The 18,501-nt window shown below is 50.5% G+C and overlaps 3 protein-coding genes across 3 annotated transcripts; all 3 read left to right on the top strand.

Moving 5' to 3' along the window:
• The first annotated feature begins 1,718 nt into the window (after window positions 1-1,718).
• Window positions 1,719-9,248, top strand: LOC121590459 (carbonic anhydrase 13-like). The gene is made up of 3 exons (XM_041910176.1): window positions 1,719-1,847; window positions 7,233-7,310; window positions 7,385-9,248. The coding sequence occupies exons 1-3, from the start codon at window positions 1,763-1,765 to the stop codon at window positions 8,437-8,439; spliced, it is 1,218 nt and encodes a 405-aa protein (XP_041766110.1). The 5' UTR covers window positions 1,719-1,762; the 3' UTR covers window positions 8,440-9,248.
• Window positions 9,249-13,892: 4,644 nt separating this feature from the next.
• On the top strand, window positions 13,893-16,262 carry LOC121589701 (carbonic anhydrase 1-like). Its single transcript, XM_041908790.1, has 2 exons — window positions 13,893-14,530; window positions 14,630-16,262. The coding sequence occupies exons 1-2, from the start codon at window positions 14,455-14,457 to the stop codon at window positions 15,424-15,426; spliced, it is 873 nt and encodes a 290-aa protein (XP_041764724.1). The 5' UTR covers window positions 13,893-14,454; the 3' UTR covers window positions 15,427-16,262.
• A 588-nt stretch (window positions 16,263-16,850) lies between these two features.
• Window positions 16,851-18,462, top strand: LOC121589699 (carbonic anhydrase 7-like). Its single transcript, XM_041908789.1, has 2 exons — window positions 16,851-17,168; window positions 17,259-18,462. Exons 1-2 carry the CDS (start codon window positions 17,090-17,092, stop codon window positions 18,137-18,139), a joined length of 960 nt encoding a protein of 319 aa, XP_041764723.1. The 5' UTR covers window positions 16,851-17,089; the 3' UTR covers window positions 18,140-18,462.
• The last annotated feature ends 39 nt before the right edge of the window (window positions 18,463-18,501 follow it).

Genomic DNA, 18,501 nt, shown 5'->3' with positions numbered 1-18,501 from the left:
GCATTTATCATGCTCTTACCGTGCAGCGCCCGAAATCCGAAGCCCTTGATCGTGAGCGAAATGCGCGCGCAGCTTCACCGAGCGTCATCCGCACACACACAAACACACACACACACACACACACACACACACACACACACACACACACATTGGCAACGTTCGTTTGGTGCATCCGAATGCGCTCCACGGATGCGCTCCACCACTGTCACCGTCAGCAGTCTTCTTTCTCTTCGCTTCACACTCTCGCTTTCCCGATCATATGATCGGTGGTCCGTTATGAACCACCGTTCCTCGTCCACCATAAGGATCAGCCTCCCCCCCCCCCTCCCCCTTTATGTGTCTTCCACTTTGCTAACGCCACCCCGGTGATTCTTTGTTTGGAACACAACTACCAACCAACGAGTTCTCTACCAACCGCCCTTTTCCCCCCGTTGATCGCTGGATCGGTTTTCACGATTCGTGGGTTTTTGCGTGCGATCGTAACCCTCCCTTGCGGCCCCATTCCTCATACAACGAAAAAAAAAGCTCACCACCAGCGTGTGTGTAGTAAATAGTGCAAGCGTATATGCGCGCCTGCCCTTGATCTACAGCGCGCAACATCGCAGCAGCAGCAGCAGCAGCGTGTATCCTGCCGCACGGTGCAGACCGCGAGCGAGGGACCGCAATGTCGTTTGGCTGTAGTTCAAAGCTTGACCACGAACCGAACATGCCGAGCACGGTCGCGCTCCTATCTATACCCCCCACCCCACCCTCCCGCTCCCTTTGTCGAAAAGGGGGTGAGTTTTTCTACCGAGCGTCACGAGCGTGCGGGCAAGGGAGTTTGGTGCGATCGAGCGCTAAATTTGAATACGGTTTGCCACCGGTTTGTCGATTGTCGATCGAGCAAAGACAAAACCAGCGCACCCGTGTGCTGGGGGGAGGGGTGGTATACCCGTGTAACGGAAATGTAATAGGGGGAGGGAAGTGGAGTGGCGTGTATTTGGGTCTATTTACGGAACGCAACTACTACACACTGCCATTGGCAGTTGTTGCCGAGAGTGCAAGTACTTTTGTAGGTGAGAAATGCATCCGAATCGTGTCTCTAGGTCAATGATTTTTGCCCGTTTTTCAACTCGTTTTTCAGTGCACATGCTTATCCTAATAAGGTTTATCCTGTGCAACGCAGGAGGCTATAGTAAAGAAAGAAATAAGAATTGTATTGATGAATGTCATGCATTGAAACCACCAAAAGATGAGGCGATGGGGTGGATATGTTTGAATCACATCAACCAAGAGAAAGATCACCAGAGACGCTCAATTATTACGCTCAGAATTATGTATTTAGGATTCCAATGTATTCCAATGTTCTTAAGAAATGAACGCACTTTCCAAGTCGTTCTAAACCGCATGACTGGTCAACAATCGTGCAAAGAACTTCTCTTTGCCACGATCGAGAGGATCAGATAGTATTCGGGGTTCGATTGGATGCACATGGTTTGATGCTTATTAGGATCTTCGCAAGAAGCAACAACTGTCAACAAGATTTCATAGAAAATAGAAGGCCAATAAATCTGCTAAAGACAGGAATGATGATCGTGATGAGAAGAAGAAGAAGAAGAAGAAAGAAGCATAAAAGAACAAAGCTATGGTAGTATGACAATGACCTTAGCTACTGCGCGAGCGCATTCGATCTGGTCGGTTGTACGTAGCCAACATCCCAAGAGTATGAGGTATCAAGAGGAAAGGTGTGGTGTGCCTTAAACTATCTGGCAATATAGCGCTTATGCAAAACAAATCCATAAAGCTCAGAAGAAAAACCAAACAACCGGATATGGTCTACTACATTGTGTGCGATTCAGTACTTGGGGGTAAGTAACAAGTTACAAGTAAAATTAACGATGCTCCAGTATCTCCTAAATGACGTTTTCAGGCCTACGTTCGAAGGGTATAGCATTAAATGGTTGAAAAAAAAATGATAATATTTAATAGTATTTATAATTATCACAGAAGAACGCATTTTTTTCAGTGTATCTTTCCCGAACAACTTTGGACTGTTCTGATAATTATCAAATTATCGCAGAACGATTCTTGTCTACTTATCTCTATAGCCTATGATAGCCTGTCTGAGCGCCAATACTATTAGCGTACCTATTAAATGCATGGCGTAATGATCTGTTCCGCTTAGGTTCAACTCTCGAATGGATCGTGTACTCTGGTACCTAGCAATAGTGGAGCGACTCTGACTACAGTTTATTACACCACAGAAGGAAGATACACACTAAACCCTTGACAATATTCGCGAATTATCGCTTTGACGCACTCCCGTAAACCGCGCATTCATACCATAAAGTAGCCACGGTTTTTGTTTTCCACCAACACAGTTCCATGAAAACGAAAACGTGTCAACAGCGAAGAAATGAATGTTACAAAAATAGAGCTACTCAACTACTCACAACAACCCGCACACCATCCAACCAGGAAGAGACTTTTTCCGTCTTCCGCGTGGAGTGGGTTTAGGCGAGACCTCACCTGTGGCCACACGGCGCACACGTGCCCGTTTGAGAATGATTTCGCGCGCGCCGTTCCCCCATGGGTCCCCACCACAGTCCGACGGACGGGGACAGTCTTAATGAGCATTGTAATGCCCCACCGCGCTCGCCATGTTCCGCGTTGGCTGGCGGAGACAGAACTGGACGAGACCACTAAACAAGCGTTCATATCGCTTTGCCCCTTCCCGAAACAGACTCCCGAAGCGGCCGCCCGAAGCGTTTTGGGCTAGCGGAGGTACGCGTGAAAACCACTATTTACGATATCAATCTCCCGCGGGTAGCTGGCGATCCAGTTGCACTTGATTTGTCACCATCGATAAGATTGATTACATTGATGGCAAACGGCAAACGGTGCATGTGGTGACTGCAGGGTGAGAAAAGCAAGGAAGTGCATCGGTTACTCCCGTTCAGGTTTGCCCTTTTTGGAGGACGTCATCGTTTAGTGTATGTGTGCGTGTAATAGCTACGGGCACGCTGATCGCCCTGAATCATCAAACGGCGGTCATTAAATTGGCCAACGCATGCCGGGTGACAATTGGAAGAAAATCCACATCCACCGAAAGAACCAACGGCTCAAGCGGGAGATTCAGGCTGGAATCTAATGGGATTTTCAAAACCATCAAACCCGTTACCATAACGATGACGATGACGTTTCCTGCCGTCACGCCACACATCTTTCTCCGGTACAGCGAGCGCAGTATGCGAAATGATCGCGTTCGATGACGCACGATCACTTCTAGCAATGGTGGTGAAGGGCAGGGAAAATCATCAATTAGTTCTGCCTGTTATCATTGCAAAACTGTGAATTTACCCTAAAAGGGTGCTGTTTTCTGTTGTGCCCTTCCTCGTGGCAAATGAATCACTCTCGTGCATCTTCACCAAGAGTTACACTTTGTTGCGAAACTGACTGTTAAATCTCTTCGTACAAAAGTGCATTATAAGGAGGGGGAGTGGCCAGACACATTAAAAAAAAAAAACCCTCGGTCGGTCCAACTGCAAAGAGCAACAACATCCTTATCAAACAAGCACACATCCGCTGCATTTCCAGGAAAAGTAAACGTTGTACTATTCGGTGTTTTTCACGCGTTTTCCCTCCGATAAGTAGCCGGGCCGACGGGCTGTCGTAAAGTGCAACCTGTCAACGGGCACGCTGGCAATGGCCTACGCACCCTTCCCCACCCGGGAACCAAAAACACGAGGAAACATGCTGATTAGCTGTCGCAAAAACAAATCGCACCGGCTACGATGTCTCGGCGCGCAGGTGGCGCACCGGTTGGCGGGACCGGTTTGTTTACGTTTTCTGGCGCGCATTTCTGCACCCTTTTATGATAAGGGCCGGGCGCGAAGAATGGCTAATTTTAATTTAATTACACGCGTGTTTTTGCGCCCTTTCTGTTTGCCCGCTGTTTGCTGTGTTCGATCGCCTTCCAGCAGAACCCCGTTGTCCGTTCTGCGGGACTGCGCGGGGGTGGCTGAGGCTTTTGGCGTGCCTTCTCTTATCGGATCGCGTTCGGTCAGGCGGCTAATTGTTGGTTAGTATCCGTTGCATCCGCCAGTGATGACACCGGGCCAGCGTTGCCAATGGGGCGAAAAAAGGGTGACGAGCCCTCGGCCGGGTCTTGCGACAGTAAAGATTGAAGGGATTTACCGATTTATCAGCTATTTACATCAATCGGTGCGAGGATGTAACCGGGGTACCCGGTTCGGTGTCGGTCGGCATATGTAAACACGGCAACTTCTTCCCCTATCACCAACGCTGGAAAGTCGCCGAAGTGTGAAGTGTGTGAAGGGAGAATCCAGAACCGGGCGCAAAGCTAGCAACAAAAAAAAATGGCAACCGAGGGAGGGGACACTATTTAAGTTCCGCCCGGCACTGGAACGACAGCTCAATCGAGTGCTAACCTCCAGCAAGTTCACTTACCGCATCTCGCGCCAGCGACAGACAGGCATTCGCACCTGATCAGCCCACCGACAGACACACGCACAGATCAAGAAGCGCAAGTCAACCCACCGTCGGTCGTCGGACAGGTTTACAAACAGTCAGCCCCGGTGACGCGGCCACACATCTTATCAGCGTAACTTCCCGGCCCCCCCCCCCCCCAGCGGGTAATTCTAGACCACCTCTAGACGGCGTGTGTGCGCGACGTGTCGCGTGGGGTTTAGTAAAACAACAGCAAAAAAACCCGGTAAGTAGTGAACGGCGTCGAATTTCCCATCGCCCGTTACGCGGAAAGGAGTGCGCGCGTACTAGCTGGTGATCACGGTGAAGGGTGTGTTTGTGTGTGTGCGGTTAGGGGCACGGTTTTTATGAATGAAAACATTACGCGAACGCGCGAGCGCGCGCGCGCGCCTACTTTGTCAAGCGGTACGGGCAGATGGCGATGCGTGCCGCTGTAACATCGTGTGAGTGCGGTACGGGTTGTGTGTTTACGCGTTTACGCTTCGACGCTGTTGCTTCGCTGTTGTTGGGAAAAAGGTCGGCCCGCAGTACTTGTGGCGAAAGTGCGACCAGCTCGAGCCACGGTTACATAAGGGGCGGGTCGGTATGTCCAAAACGGTTCCAAATGAAATTACTTTTCCACACACACACACACTGCAAGTACCCATGTTGGTCCCATTGTGCGTGCGAAGTCGGTCAGATTTGAATTATGATGGATATGGTTTGATGAGGGGCACCCCGCGATGATGATCTTCGATTAGTTTCGCGTCGTCTTACCACCATCAACGGAACCGCGCGCGCGCGTGTGTGTGCCTAGATTTGAATGGTGACCTCTTTCGAGCGCATTAAACGCGCATTGGCCAACCGGACTAAAGGGAAACCGTTCCCTTTCTGATTTGTCCTTACCCGAATTATGCTGCCAGTTTCGACACACAGCTTCGACACCGCGGGAGAGCACCGTTCACTTTAGTGCGAAAAATCTGCGGTTTCGCGGGTCACTGCATTTGTTTCTCTGCAGTGGGAGGGAGGATTTACACGCTCACACCGAGAAGAGGAGGAATTCGGCAGCATCAGCAGAAGAGAGAGAGAGAGAGGGAGATTAATTTAATTGAAAAACCCGGGCCGCCGGGCCCAAACTTTGCGGGCTGTAATGCTCCACTCCAGCCGAGCGGTTTCATTAGCGTGCGCGTGAGTCTGCATGGCGTCTCGTGGTCACTTTGGAGTGGCGTTTGGAGGGAATTTGCGCACACGCGAATTCCGATTCCGGCAGCACGTGGTGGGCGCATCGGTGATTCTCCTTTTTTCCCCCAAAGTGGAAGGTTCTGTCGGCGGTGTGCTTATTGCAACGCTGATTCCGCGCGCGAACGGTAGTCGTGATCGTGTGTACGGAGCTGAATGCGAGCAATTTCGGCTGCCGGTGTACGTTGACTTATTTTTACAAAAAAAAAAAAAAAACACTACTCAGAATAAGGAGTAATTAAAGCTCGGAACAAGGATTGAAAAGTGTGCAAATAACGTGACGGTAGTGGCAATTGGAGTGGTGCTGTAATTGAATAATTGAGCCATAGTTTACGTGCCAGGTGGCACGTGCATTTTGAGAGCCAGTGCTATTAATAACTACGTACAGTAAGTGTGCTTTTGTTTTAAGATCCTCTCTAAGTCTCGGCTTCTAGAACGACTGATAGGTGAAACACATTTTAGATATTGCGGGGCGGATCACGACCAACCCAATCACCCGTGAGAGCATGACCTTGACAATCCGGTTCAGGTTTAATGCAAATAGTCCAATCGGCCGTTTTAATGCGAGGCGTGACTGGTAGCCACGGTGGAGTTTGAGTGATCGGTGGACAGTAGTTTGGTTATGTCCAGCGGGAGCCTAACGTGTGCCGTACCTGATCTTGTAGGTAGTTTCTCTTTCAGTAGGTAACGCCTACCTGCAAGCAATCAGCGCAATGAGCGAACATAAATCCCGCGCTAGAAACCCGCCGGCAATAAACAGCATGATTTATGTGAAAGGCTTGCCAGACTTGCTTGCTTGCTGGATTTTATTATTCTAAAGCAATTATAACTGCAACATTAAGATTTTAATAATTAGTTCTCCAGTCAACCTCCTTCTCTGCCGCACGCATTTTTCTTCATTCAACCAAACAGCAAAACGATCAGTGATCCGTGGAGCCCATGAAGACATCAGGGCAAATTCACCCGATAATAGTAACCTTGAACTTGAGTCGCCCTGTTTCACTGCTCTTGCTGGTTGCTGGGAGTTTGTTTAATCCCAACCATTATTGAACGGTCGTGGTTCGCACGCCGGCCCCTACCGGTGTACCCACCGCAACCTTGCCCAGAACGCTTGGCAAATCAAACACCGTGCGCGCGCGCGAACCATTGTACCATAAAAAGGGGGCCATTGGCGTGGTCCAGTTCGCACGGCGCTCACCATACTATCAGTGGGTCGCCACGTATGTGTCTGTGTGTGTGTTTAAGACGGTGGCACTGGGATCGATATGGTACGTGATCGTCTAGTAGCCCACCACACGTGGTTTTTGATTTGGTTCTTGATTTCGGTTGCTTGAGCATCGATCGGGTTCCATGATCGTACCGCCGTAGAGCATCAGTAAGAGTCGCACCGTTTTACCGTGCAGATCGGTACCGGTTGGAGCTTGGATACTTCCTTCCGAAATAGTGTTGCCCTGTTCGCTTCTGGTGCGGTGCGCTTCATACCGTTCTAATACATCTTCTATTATACATTATGTTTGACGTTACAGAGATGCAGCTTCTCAAATGGCACGGGCAGCTTATCCTGCTAAACTTCCTGATGTTCATGTCGTGGCGACCGTGTCGGGGTAAGTCAGAGTGTTTACCAGAGTGTTGCCTGGATGTTGTTGTACCTTAACCAAAGGCGAATCTTCATCCGCAGGACTGAACGTTCCCAGTTATGATTCCAACTATCGGGCAAATCCTACCCGCCGATCGGCTGTCTTCGCTCAACCATCGTCCTACTACGACCAGTACGCAGCGGCCGGCCCGAAACCGCTCACCGCCGATCAGCGTCGGGCGAAGCTGACCGCCCTCTCGAATCCGGACTTTTACTTCCCCGCCGATCCGGAGGCGGATCTAGCGGAAGCGAACGAACCCGCACCGGCGCTCGAGCGACAGCGACCCCGACCGGCACCGGCCGCCGGCAGCTTCTCCTACAACGAGAAGGATAAAAATGGACCCTCGCACTGGTACCGGGTGGATGCGCGGTGCGGTGGCCGCTACCAAAGCCCCATCCTGCTCAACACGAGCAGCGCCCTGCTGGTGAACCGCAAGCGACCGCTCCGGCTCGACGGGCAGACCAACCTGCCGCAAACGATACTGCTACAGAACGATGGCCATTCGGCCAAGTTTACGTACAACTGGCGCACCGGCGCTGATCGGCCGGTGCTGCGCGGGGGCCCACTGAAAACCAAGTACCTGTTCGATCAGTTCCACTTTCACTGGGGCGTCAACAGTACGGTTGGGTCGGAGCACGTGTACGACTACCAGCGGTACCCGATGGAGATCCACCTGGTGTTCTACAACGGGCTGTACGAATCGTTCGCGGCGGCCCGCGAACAGGTCGACGGCATTGCGGTGGTCGGGCTGTTCTACGAGATCTACGACCATTCGGTGGACGAGCAGCTGAACACCTGGACCCGGTTCCTGCGCAACGTCGTCGAGCCGAACAGCCAGTACACGATCGAGTTCATCGACACGTTCCCGCTGTACGAGGTGATCGGGGATGTCGAGTGGCCGTACTTTTCGTACGAGGGCAGCCTGACGACACCGCCCTGCCTGGAGACGGTGACGTGGATCGTGGCGACCAAGCCGCTGCTCGTGACGGAGAAGGAGATGAAGCAGTTCCGCCGGCTCCAGTCGCCGACCGGGCTGATGGTGAACAACTATCGCCCCGTGCAGAAGCTGAACCATCGCCGGGTGTTCCTGTACTGAGAGATGGTGATGGTGGTGTTGGTGCAATTTGACTGAGAGCTGTGCGGGAATGGGAACGCACACACACAGCCGCAGACCCCGCTAGCTCCTCCGTAGCGATGAATACCAAAGGAAAACTGTGCTAGAGTTTAAGGACTTTTTCTTACCTGACATTTCGCTCCCAACTGCAAACGCGAGCGCGCAGCGTGTGTAGTGGGCAAAGTATTATACATTAGTGAAATACATTATTTGTTTTTATCCAGTGCATTACGATCAGTGGTGGTAGATGTGTATTGTTTGTAAAGAAAACACATCTGCTGGGTGGCTTCCGAATAGTAGGCGGCTGCAGCCTGGAGTTGGACACATTCGATGACGGAGTATCATTGGCTGATCATGCCATCTGTGCAACGATGTTCTCCTGGGTTAGTTTCCAATGTAAACAGTATTATTCAGCGCTTGCCAGATGTTTTTTCCCCACAGTACAGCAGCATAAATATACGACAACTGTTAAAAAAAGGCATCTCGCAAGTGTTAAATAATGCTGTTAATGCCCCGGTAAACAATTTTAACAGAATCAGCCTTCGTTATGTCCCCGAGCCTTGCACAATACGTAATTGAGTGTAAATGTTATTTTAGACCGTCCTCAAAGACACGTAGAAGAAGGTGTTAGACCCACGTTCAGATGGCAAGATGATATGGAGGCGTCCACCATTAAGCCCGCAAGACCATGAGCGATTTCGGATCGCTCATGATCAAGTAAATAAGTCAGATTCTGTCTAATATATACATTTTTTTTAATCTTAACTAAAGTCTATACTTACACCGCTACCATAATCTGAACCTTATCTATGTATAAACTTGTATTATAACTGTTACCAAACTGTCTCAAAATAGCAGTAGCAACACGTCATTGCCTACTAGGCTCTACAACATTGTAGCTTTGCGCGACCTGACTTTCCGTATTGCTTGTGTTGCTGCGCCATACACCGTGTATCTGGGATGCATAGGACCAACTGCAGGAAGGATTTCATTTTATGAAACAAAACAACAACACGCCAACATCAAACCAATGGAAGCGATTAGGATTGTACTTTACAATGTTGCTACTTACACGTGCAAATATATTCGAACAACTCAAAGTCACTGCCACGGGGCTAAAAAACTGGGTCTTTGTCAAAAGCTTTCTGCACACGTTCCAGTGTGTACTTAGATTATGGGAGCAGCAAGAAACAATCCATCGCAGAAATACACTTGATGCTCGCTGTACGTTATTGTTCTTTTTACGTGATCCAACACGAGTGAGAAAGTCACTTAGCTGAAGTTGAACCATTGCTACTAATACATGGTAAGCTGTGTGTACACATCTTGCTAGAGGGTAAGAAACGATCGGTGGAAGTTGTTAGATTGTTGGTAACTGTAATTGTTCTTGGCCCTATATTTTGTTGTTAAACTTGCTAAAGCTTTCCTTAAAGTGTTGTTAGAAACCCTTCAACAGGACTCAAGTAGAGATTAGCCATATTTCGAACACTATTTGTAGCTCAAATTTGTAGCTTTAATGTAGTCATATTTATTTATTTATTTATTTATTTAATTTTGAGTATGATAGTGTGGAGAACTAATATTTAAAATTGCTTGAAAAATTATCAGGAACGTTGGCAGCTGCTGTTATCCGAATACTAGTGGACAATTTGTACGTAGATGAAATTCTAAGGTCTTACTAGTCTCCACTAATCAAGCCGGAATGACCAAGCTGTATAGTGTTCGAGTGATCCGGAAGATAGATGGAGTGATCACGTTTTTTTCTGAAATTGTACTAGTTGATTTGGCAAAGTTGTTCACTATCGATGATTACGACAGTGATATCGTTCGGGGATGCAAAAAGGGTGAAAATTTAGGTGGCATGATCTCCCATTCCAACTCTTAGCTCACCTTTCTAACTGGGCATACCTGGGTTATTATGTAGATATCCTTACTTAATTACGAGCATACGCCCTATCAATCAAACCAAACGAAGATCATGCTGAAAGATGGGCACTCACCTTCATAGATGCATATCCTAGAATTATCTATCAACTTTTCAACGAAACAGCTCTAAACACTTCATAATTTCACCATCGTCGATAAATTAACGACCTCGAACTACGGTTGCCTGAATTCCCCCCAAGTGTTCTTGGTTTTGTTAGTTATCATCTGTACACCTGCGCTAATGTTGACCCAACATATCGTGTAGCAGAAACGGGCGAATGCTAGCTCCGTTCATGTTTTTCACCACCACCGTACGGCGACACGATCCTCTTCATCCATCCGTAACATCCTTCCCTCTCTATCCTACATCCAACACACAGATGTTTTGATTTTGGCCAAACGAACCATTTGCTGGGGAAAGCCAAATATTGGCAAAGATTTGTGGTAGATCGAACCTGCTTCTATCTGCCTCACCTTCCAACGTCCTCCCCCTTTTCCCATCGTACAGATGTTTTCGTACGTTAAATCGATTGATTGTTTTTCGCAAAAAAAGAACCTAGCTTTCTGGAAGGATAAACAGTCGTAAGTAAATCCGACCATGGTGGGATATGCTTATAACGAAACATCGAGAGATTTTTGTGAATGTTTTCCACCGAATGAGATAAAACAACACTCGGAATAGCCGGAATACTGGTCGAGGTTAGGGATGCTTCGAAAGGTATTTGCGTACGTTGCCGTTGGGAACGTTCCCGATCTAGAACGTTCATTCTTGCACACGCGAAGTGGGCCGTGCTGGATGGGAAGGGTTACCCCTTTCGCTGTTGTTTTTTCTTCCGAAAGCAAACGAATAAAGCTGTGCCTCAGTTGTATCAATAGAGCAACACATTAAGAGTACAGCTATCCCTTGCCGGATGGTGGAAAATTCCACGTGACAGTAGCACAAGAATGTTCCAGTGAGTTTGATGGAAGATGGGTGGGGCTGGGGGAAAATCATATTTACCCTTACGCACTCTGTTACATGTAGCGTCGGGGTGGAGCATGCCCCAGAACAGACCTGTGACCCGTGGAGCAATTTGCACGCAGATAGTTGTGCAGATAGGTGAACGCACTATTGAAGTCGTCCCACAATTCACCTATCTTGGGTCAAAGGTCAGCAACGACAACAGCATGGAAGCTGAGTTGCGCGCAAGGATGCTGGCTGCCAACCGGTCATTCTACAGCCTGAAAAATCAGTTCACCTCAAAGAACCTGTCGCGACATACGTAGCTGGGACTATATAGTACCTATATAGTACTAGTACTCACATACGCCTCTGAGACATGGACACCAAGCCCAAATCTGACGAAACCCTCTTAGCCGCGTTCGAGAGGAAGATGCTCAGAAGGATACTTGGCCCCGTATGTGTGGAAGGACAATGGAGGAGCCGCTATAATGATGAGCTATATGAGATGTACGGCGACCTCACTGTCGCGCAGCGTATCAAGCTCGCTAGGCTCCGGTGGGCTGGCCATGTTGTACGCATGGAAACGGACGACCCAGCCCGTAAAGTCTTTTTAGGCCGTCCACAAGGACAGAGGAGGCGTGGTAGACCCAAATTGAGGTGGCAAGATGGCGTGGAGGCGTCCGCCATTAAGGCCAGGATAACGGACTGGCAGACGAAGGCGCGAGACCGTGAGCGGTTTCGGACACTCCTGAGGCAGGCCAATACCGCAAAGCGGTTGTAGCGCCGGATAAGTAAGTAAGTAAGTAGTTGGGACCTTTTGGTAGGAAAGTGCCCAACGACCTGTCATAAAGAGAAGGTATCCGAAGATAACCAAAAAACCCCAAAAAGCCGAAGAAAAACCTGAACTGATCGGAAAAGGCATAAAAGGAGCGGTGGGGCAAGATTCGAAGCTCGTAGTAAATAACGAACGGGGAAAAATGACCAATAAATGCTTGGCAAAGAATTCTACCCGTTTTGGTTGTGTTAGTTTCTAACAATAGTCATCGAGTTTCATCGAGCATATCGAACATAAGATGTAGCATAAACGTGTAATACACTGTTCTACCGTTGATGTCCTTTCTAATCAAATAAGCTTTTAGAAGATTATTATTCTTCTTCTTGGCCAGGTCGCCAATCCATTTCTAGGAAACTCGGCCCTGGGCTGCAGTCTTCCAACCACGGCTGCATCCGATCTTCAACAGGTTCGACTCCACCTGATCCAGCCAACGAGCTCGCTGTGCTCCTCTACGCCTCGTGCCGAAAGGGACTCGCTGACGAGCACCTTCCTGGTGGGGCATGAGTCTGGTCCATCCTCATCACGTGCCCCAACCATCGTGTATCCTTCCGGCTTTGATGACCGTCAGGATATCAGCACCGCCAAACAGCTCAGCTAGCTCTTGGTTCATCGTGGCTCCTTCTCCAGGGCGTGTGCCATTGCTCGCACACACCGCCAAAGATAGTCCTTAGCACCCGCCGTTAGTAAATGGCGAGTGCATTGGCGTCCTCCAGTGTGCGATATATGGCGCATGTCGTGTGTGTTGCTGGAGTCTTCTTGATCGCAGGAGTTTGTGGAGTAGGCACGACTTCCCTGAACAATGCGCCTTCAGAATTCGCTGCTTACGTTGTGGTCCGAAGTTACGATCGTACCAAGGTAGCAGAGCTCCTCTACCACCTCGAGATCGTCGCCGTCAACAGATACTCTGCTTCCGAGTCGGGCTCTAAATTATGTTTAAAAAGTGGAACTAAACTATACTTTATTTAGCTCTCAATTCGCTTTTCAATATGTTTGCAATTAAATTCCAACAGCTTTCATACACCTTCCAAAGCAGGTGGTGCAACCCTGCCCGCCGAGAAGGGGGCAAATTTTCCCAACGCGACGTAATTTAATTGTCCTCATCTAAAAGGAAAGAAGAAAACGCCGGTTATCGTGCTAATTAAAATGCAGCACTTAAAATATTGCCGCTCGTGCCGGATCAGATCGCTGCACCAGGGTTAAGGTTTTTTCGGGGGATTTTATGAACATGTAGTTATTATTTCTGTTTTAACCAAGCACACCACCAAGCAGCATAGTAACGGTATGCTATATTGCACGTGCTGCAGCGTATATCTTAATTGCCGTTACAAAACGTCCACTCCAGCAGGTACGACGCAAGGTAGCGGTAGGAAGGGAGCTAGTGGCTTGTGGGCTATCCGATATCCGATAGTGAGCGACCTCGTGCGGAAACCCGGATCACCAATCGCACCAGATGTATCAGGCATTGGGGGGGGGGGGGGCTTCTGAAAAGTGGAACATTTCCCTTCGTCCGTAGTGTGACAGTCCGTGTGTGTGTGTGTCTAACGTTTCGCAGTGACAGAAATACAATGTAATGTAGCGCAATTTATGTATTTATTTTTTGTGATAGTTTATTTGAGTTTATCATAAGCGTTCATGATCCATCCAGTGCGTTTGCATTACACAATCCCCGAATTTGTTCCCACCGCCCCCCCTTTTTTTTGGCTTCCTACATCATTCAAGTGAAAATCACACGTTGATAAAAGGAAAAAGTAGAGCACAACAATTGCCCCGCCCCAATTAAGCCTAAAAAGTGCTCCACTTCGCATTGCACCTATTGACACCGTTGACACTCTACGTAGATGTTGTAATATAATCTACAATAATAATAATAGTAAAAAAAATGCCATTTTTCCGCCAACACCGTCAACCACACTGTAGATCGCGCGGGAAGATCGACCCGCTGCTTCCATCGACAGTTTTGTCACCCTTTTCGTGTCAAAGCGGCCTTCCCCTCGCGCTAAGCTATCAACCGGCGTATCGGTTCGGCGTATCTCCAGGGCGGGAAGCTAAACGTAAAACGCAAAACTGGACACCGACGGATTGTTGGGTGCATAAAAACCACATTACCGCCGGGCGCTTCATTCTGCGGCAGTCGAGTGAATCGAGCAAAAACTCGCTCGCCCCTCGGAAAGCGTGCAATTTGGGTTAGAATAATAAACGCTTCAAACGTTTCACACTGCATCAAAGCAAAGCAGAGCAAAAAAAAAACATACAAACGATTCCGTACCGAGTATCTGTCCAAGTGTCCAGCACAATGGGTGTACGGCCGCGGCAGTGTTTGGTCTACGGCGGACTGTTGCTAATCGCCGTCGGTGCTACCCTCGTGCACGGTGAGTTTTCCTACCTTGATGGCTCAGCGTGGGGTCCCAACGAACACACTTCTTGATAGCAAATATGACCCCCCCTTTCCCCTCCCCCTCCGAATTTAGGTGACTTTTCCTATGAAGATCCGGACCGCTGGGCCGACACCGATCCGGACTGTGGCGGTATGCGCCAGAGCCCGATCGACATCGTGCGGTCGGCGGCCACGCTGCCATCGCTCGACCATGCCGCACCGCTCCTGCTGGAGGGTGGTGCCCGCAAGCCCGTCTCGATCGTGGTCACCAACAACGGGCACACCGCCCAGTACACGTTCCGCTGGAGCAAGGAGAGCGAGCGGCCGACGCTGATCGGTGGTCCGCTCCCGTTCGGCGCGCCGTACGTGCTGGAGCAGCTGCACTTCCACTGGGGGGCCGATAACGGGCGCGGCTCCGAGCACACGTTCGACGGGGTGGCGTGGGCGGCCGAGGCACACTTTGTGTTCTACAAGCAGGAGTACGGTTCGTTCGAGCAGGCCGTCACCCGGCCGGACGGGCTGGCCGTGGTCGGTGCGCTGTACGAGGTCGGCGGCGATAAGGTGAAGCCGGGTGCGAAGTGGGCCGTGCCGCTGCCAAAAATACGCCCCGCCGGCTCGACCGCTACGCTGGAGGGCGGGGCCGTGTTCAACCTGGATTCGGTGGCACCGGGCGGCTCCTGGCAGCGGTACTACTCGTACGCCGGCAGCCTGACCACACCGCCGTGCGCGGAAAGTGTCACGTGGATCGTGCGCGACGGCATCTCGCCGATCGCGCAGAAGGATCTGGACGAGCTGCGCAATCTGCGCGACTCGGCCGGCCAGCCGCTGGTGGACAACTTCCGCCCGGTGCAGCCACTGAACGGGCGGCCGGTCGTGCGGTACGGATTCTAGGACCTTCCACCTAGCACACCCAATTCGTTCGCCCGTCCTGCGCAGCCCAGTGCGGCCCAGTGCTGCGCCCGGTAGTAGTGTGGTAGGAACAACAGCAGTAAGTTTGCGCACGTTTGCGGATATTACAAAAAAACGGGGACATTAGAAAAAAAAAACGAAGCGATATTGACCACGGGAATGTTCACGGGCGTGTGTTTAGTAGTAGTGGCGCACAAGTGACAACGAACTAGAAGTGTGCGATACGGTTGGGGCACAAAATACCCCAGTCCCGGTGGGGCATAGGTAAGCGATAAACTGGTTATGCTGTCTAGGAGCCGCAGCAGCAGCAGCAATTCACATACCTAGGAGTCCCACCCACCTTCCGGGAGTACGTGTGTGTGCGGCGGTGGTGGCACAGTGCATAGTGCCTTAGGGTCTTAAGGCTTTCATTTTCACGGTCATACAAGGCAGGGTGGTGGTGGTGTATCGGGAGCGTTTTTGGTGAGGATTGGAACCGTGTGCTAATGGGTGGCAGCAGGAATGGGCTTTGGAATGCGAACACGGCAAGCAAAAGGGTAAAGTGCCACTGCAAAAGGACCTAAAGTGATCTTCGCTTCCGGGTTAGCGCAAACGGATGAACGGAATTGTAGCGAATTTGTTTTTTTTCTTCTTCTAAGGCTCGTGTGCACACAGTTTGTTATGATCATACAAGCGAATTTTAAATAAAAATACACCTTCAGCATGCATTGGGATAACTGTGCTTTTATTGGATAATTTCAAACCGACCGTTAAAGATCGCAGATCGCAAGAGTTTGTGCATTACATCCACCAAAAACAAAGCTAATTTACCTTTTGGCCACTGGCGGCAAAAAAAGATCACTCCGAAACATCGTGTCACAAGCATTTGCCGTTTTATTTTCACAACAGAAAGGTGGCGCGAAGGTTTTGTGTCCAATCCACCTTGTAGCACAACCTTGAGAACCTTTTCCCCCTACGTTTGCGCTTGCGCAACCGACATCCCCGCGTGTTTTGCATACTTTCGCCCCGTTGCGTCAGTATTTGGGCAAACGCAAACGCAAAATTTGTGTCGCGCAAGCCATCCAGGGAGGAAGCAGTTAGGCAGGCAGGGAAGCAACAACAAAATCAAAACAAATTAACGACGGCAAACCCCACCCGTCACCGTTGAGCGGTGCGCAAAGACTAACACACAGCAAGCGCCGCCGCACTGATTCGGAGGGCTCGCGCGCCACCCAAACAGACGCTACAAGAGAGCTATCTCCCGCGAAGGTGGCAGCAGCAGTAGCAGCAGCTGTTGCTGTTTTGTTTGTCAGTCAACCCCCGGAGAGTGCTCAGCACAGTGCAGAGCAGTTGGTGTGACCGACCGACCGACCGGCCGAACCCCGACCCCACACAGAACAGAACTCCAGAACGCTTTAAAAACAGGCTTCCGGAGGACGACAGCATTCAGAAACGGTGCAACCCTCCACCGGTGCGGGACTCAGCCACCCTTAACACACCCAACCGACGGTAAAGAGTAAAAGCGTACCCGGATCTTTGAAATAGGTCGCCGAAGCTAGAACAACGAGGCGTGGCTTTGGACAGCAGCGTGCTTTGAGCAGCAGCAGCAGTAGGCTTTGGCTAAGGCTAAAACCTAGTACTAGATCGATTCCTACGTATTTGTCCTATGTGTGCAGGAGTAGCGACAATGAGTGCGCTGTGTTTGTCACTTTTGCTGGCCTGTCAACCGGTCGTGTTCGCGAGAGGTAAAGGGCACCATGCCGCCATTCCGGCAGCGTGGGAGAAGCTGCGGCTGCTAATGTATTATCTCTCCCGCTCTCCCTGGTTTTACGCAGGTTACGCGCAGGAGGATGCGGCCGCTTCATGGCACCCGAACGAGGTGAGTTACGATGAGACGGAGGTTAAGGGAGGACGCAGCAATCAACAATCTTGGAGCTACACGCTGAGCGATGCGCTCGGTCCGCCCAACTGGCCGATCGTTGCACCGGCCTGCGGTGGCCAGTTCCAGAGCCCGATCAACATCAACACGTCCCGCGCGCTAAGGGTGAACCGCAAGGTGCCGCTCGAGATAGTCGGGCTGCAGAATCGACCCATCTGCATTACGGCCGAGAACGAGGGCTACTCGGTGAAGTTTACGCCCAAGTGGGGCTTCCGGACGCGCCCGATGATGCGCGGCGGCCCGCTCAAGACGGCGTACTTCTTCGAGCAGATGCACTTCCACTGGGGCCCGAACAATACCGAGGGCTCGGAGCACCGGATCAACGGGCAGCAGTTCCCGCTCGAGGTCCATCTCGTGTTCTACAACAGGCTGTACGGATCGCTGGCGGAGGCAGCCGGTGAGGTGGATGGGCTGGCAGTGGTTGGCTTCTTCTATGACGTCGTGCCCGGCTCGTCCAGCTTTTCGCTCAACTCGTGGTCCAACTTTTTGCCCCAGGTGCGCCAACCGGGCGCAAAGTTTGAGATATCGCCGATACGCTCGTTCTCGCTGCAGGACGTGGTTGGGGCGATGGGCTGGTCGTACTACTCGTACGACGGTAGCCTGACGACACCGCCCTGCCTGGAGACGGTAAACTGGATCGTGTCGAACAAGCGGCTGTCCGCGACGGAGCTCGATATGAGCCGGCTGCGATCGCTGATCACTAAGCAGGGAAAGCAGATGGTGCTGAACTATCGGTCGCCTCAGCCCCAGAACACGCGGCGTGTGTTCTTCTACTAGAGAAAAGCGTGTGGTGGGGGGAGGGAAGGTGGAAAAAAGCCCCCACAACCCACCCCCCCCCTCTCTACAACTCACCCACCTCACAAGCGGCACTGCACCATTACCATGTAGGGGTGCAGTGCGAAGAACGCGGAACAGTGCTGTAACGCACGTGCTCCGCGGCATTGCATACTGTTAGGCGTAAACGGTCTGTTGAAGAAACGTTAGGCGTTAGGCGTTAGGCGTAGTTTGTGTTGCGTCCGATCGAAGGGTTAAGTGTGTATCGTCGGTACGAAATCATTGTTCCTTTGCAAATATGTACAATAAATGTTGTAAAAATGAAATTTTCGTTATTTTATTTCACTATTCTTATGCATCTTAAT

This window comes from Anopheles merus, chromosome 2R (assembly GCF_017562075.2).
Source record: "Anopheles merus strain MAF chromosome 2R, AmerM5.1, whole genome shotgun sequence".
Classification (NCBI taxonomy): domain Eukaryota; kingdom Metazoa; phylum Arthropoda; class Insecta; order Diptera; family Culicidae; genus Anopheles; species Anopheles merus.
Note: the sequence above shows the minus strand (reverse complement) of the source record. Positions and strands in the feature narration are given on the sequence as shown.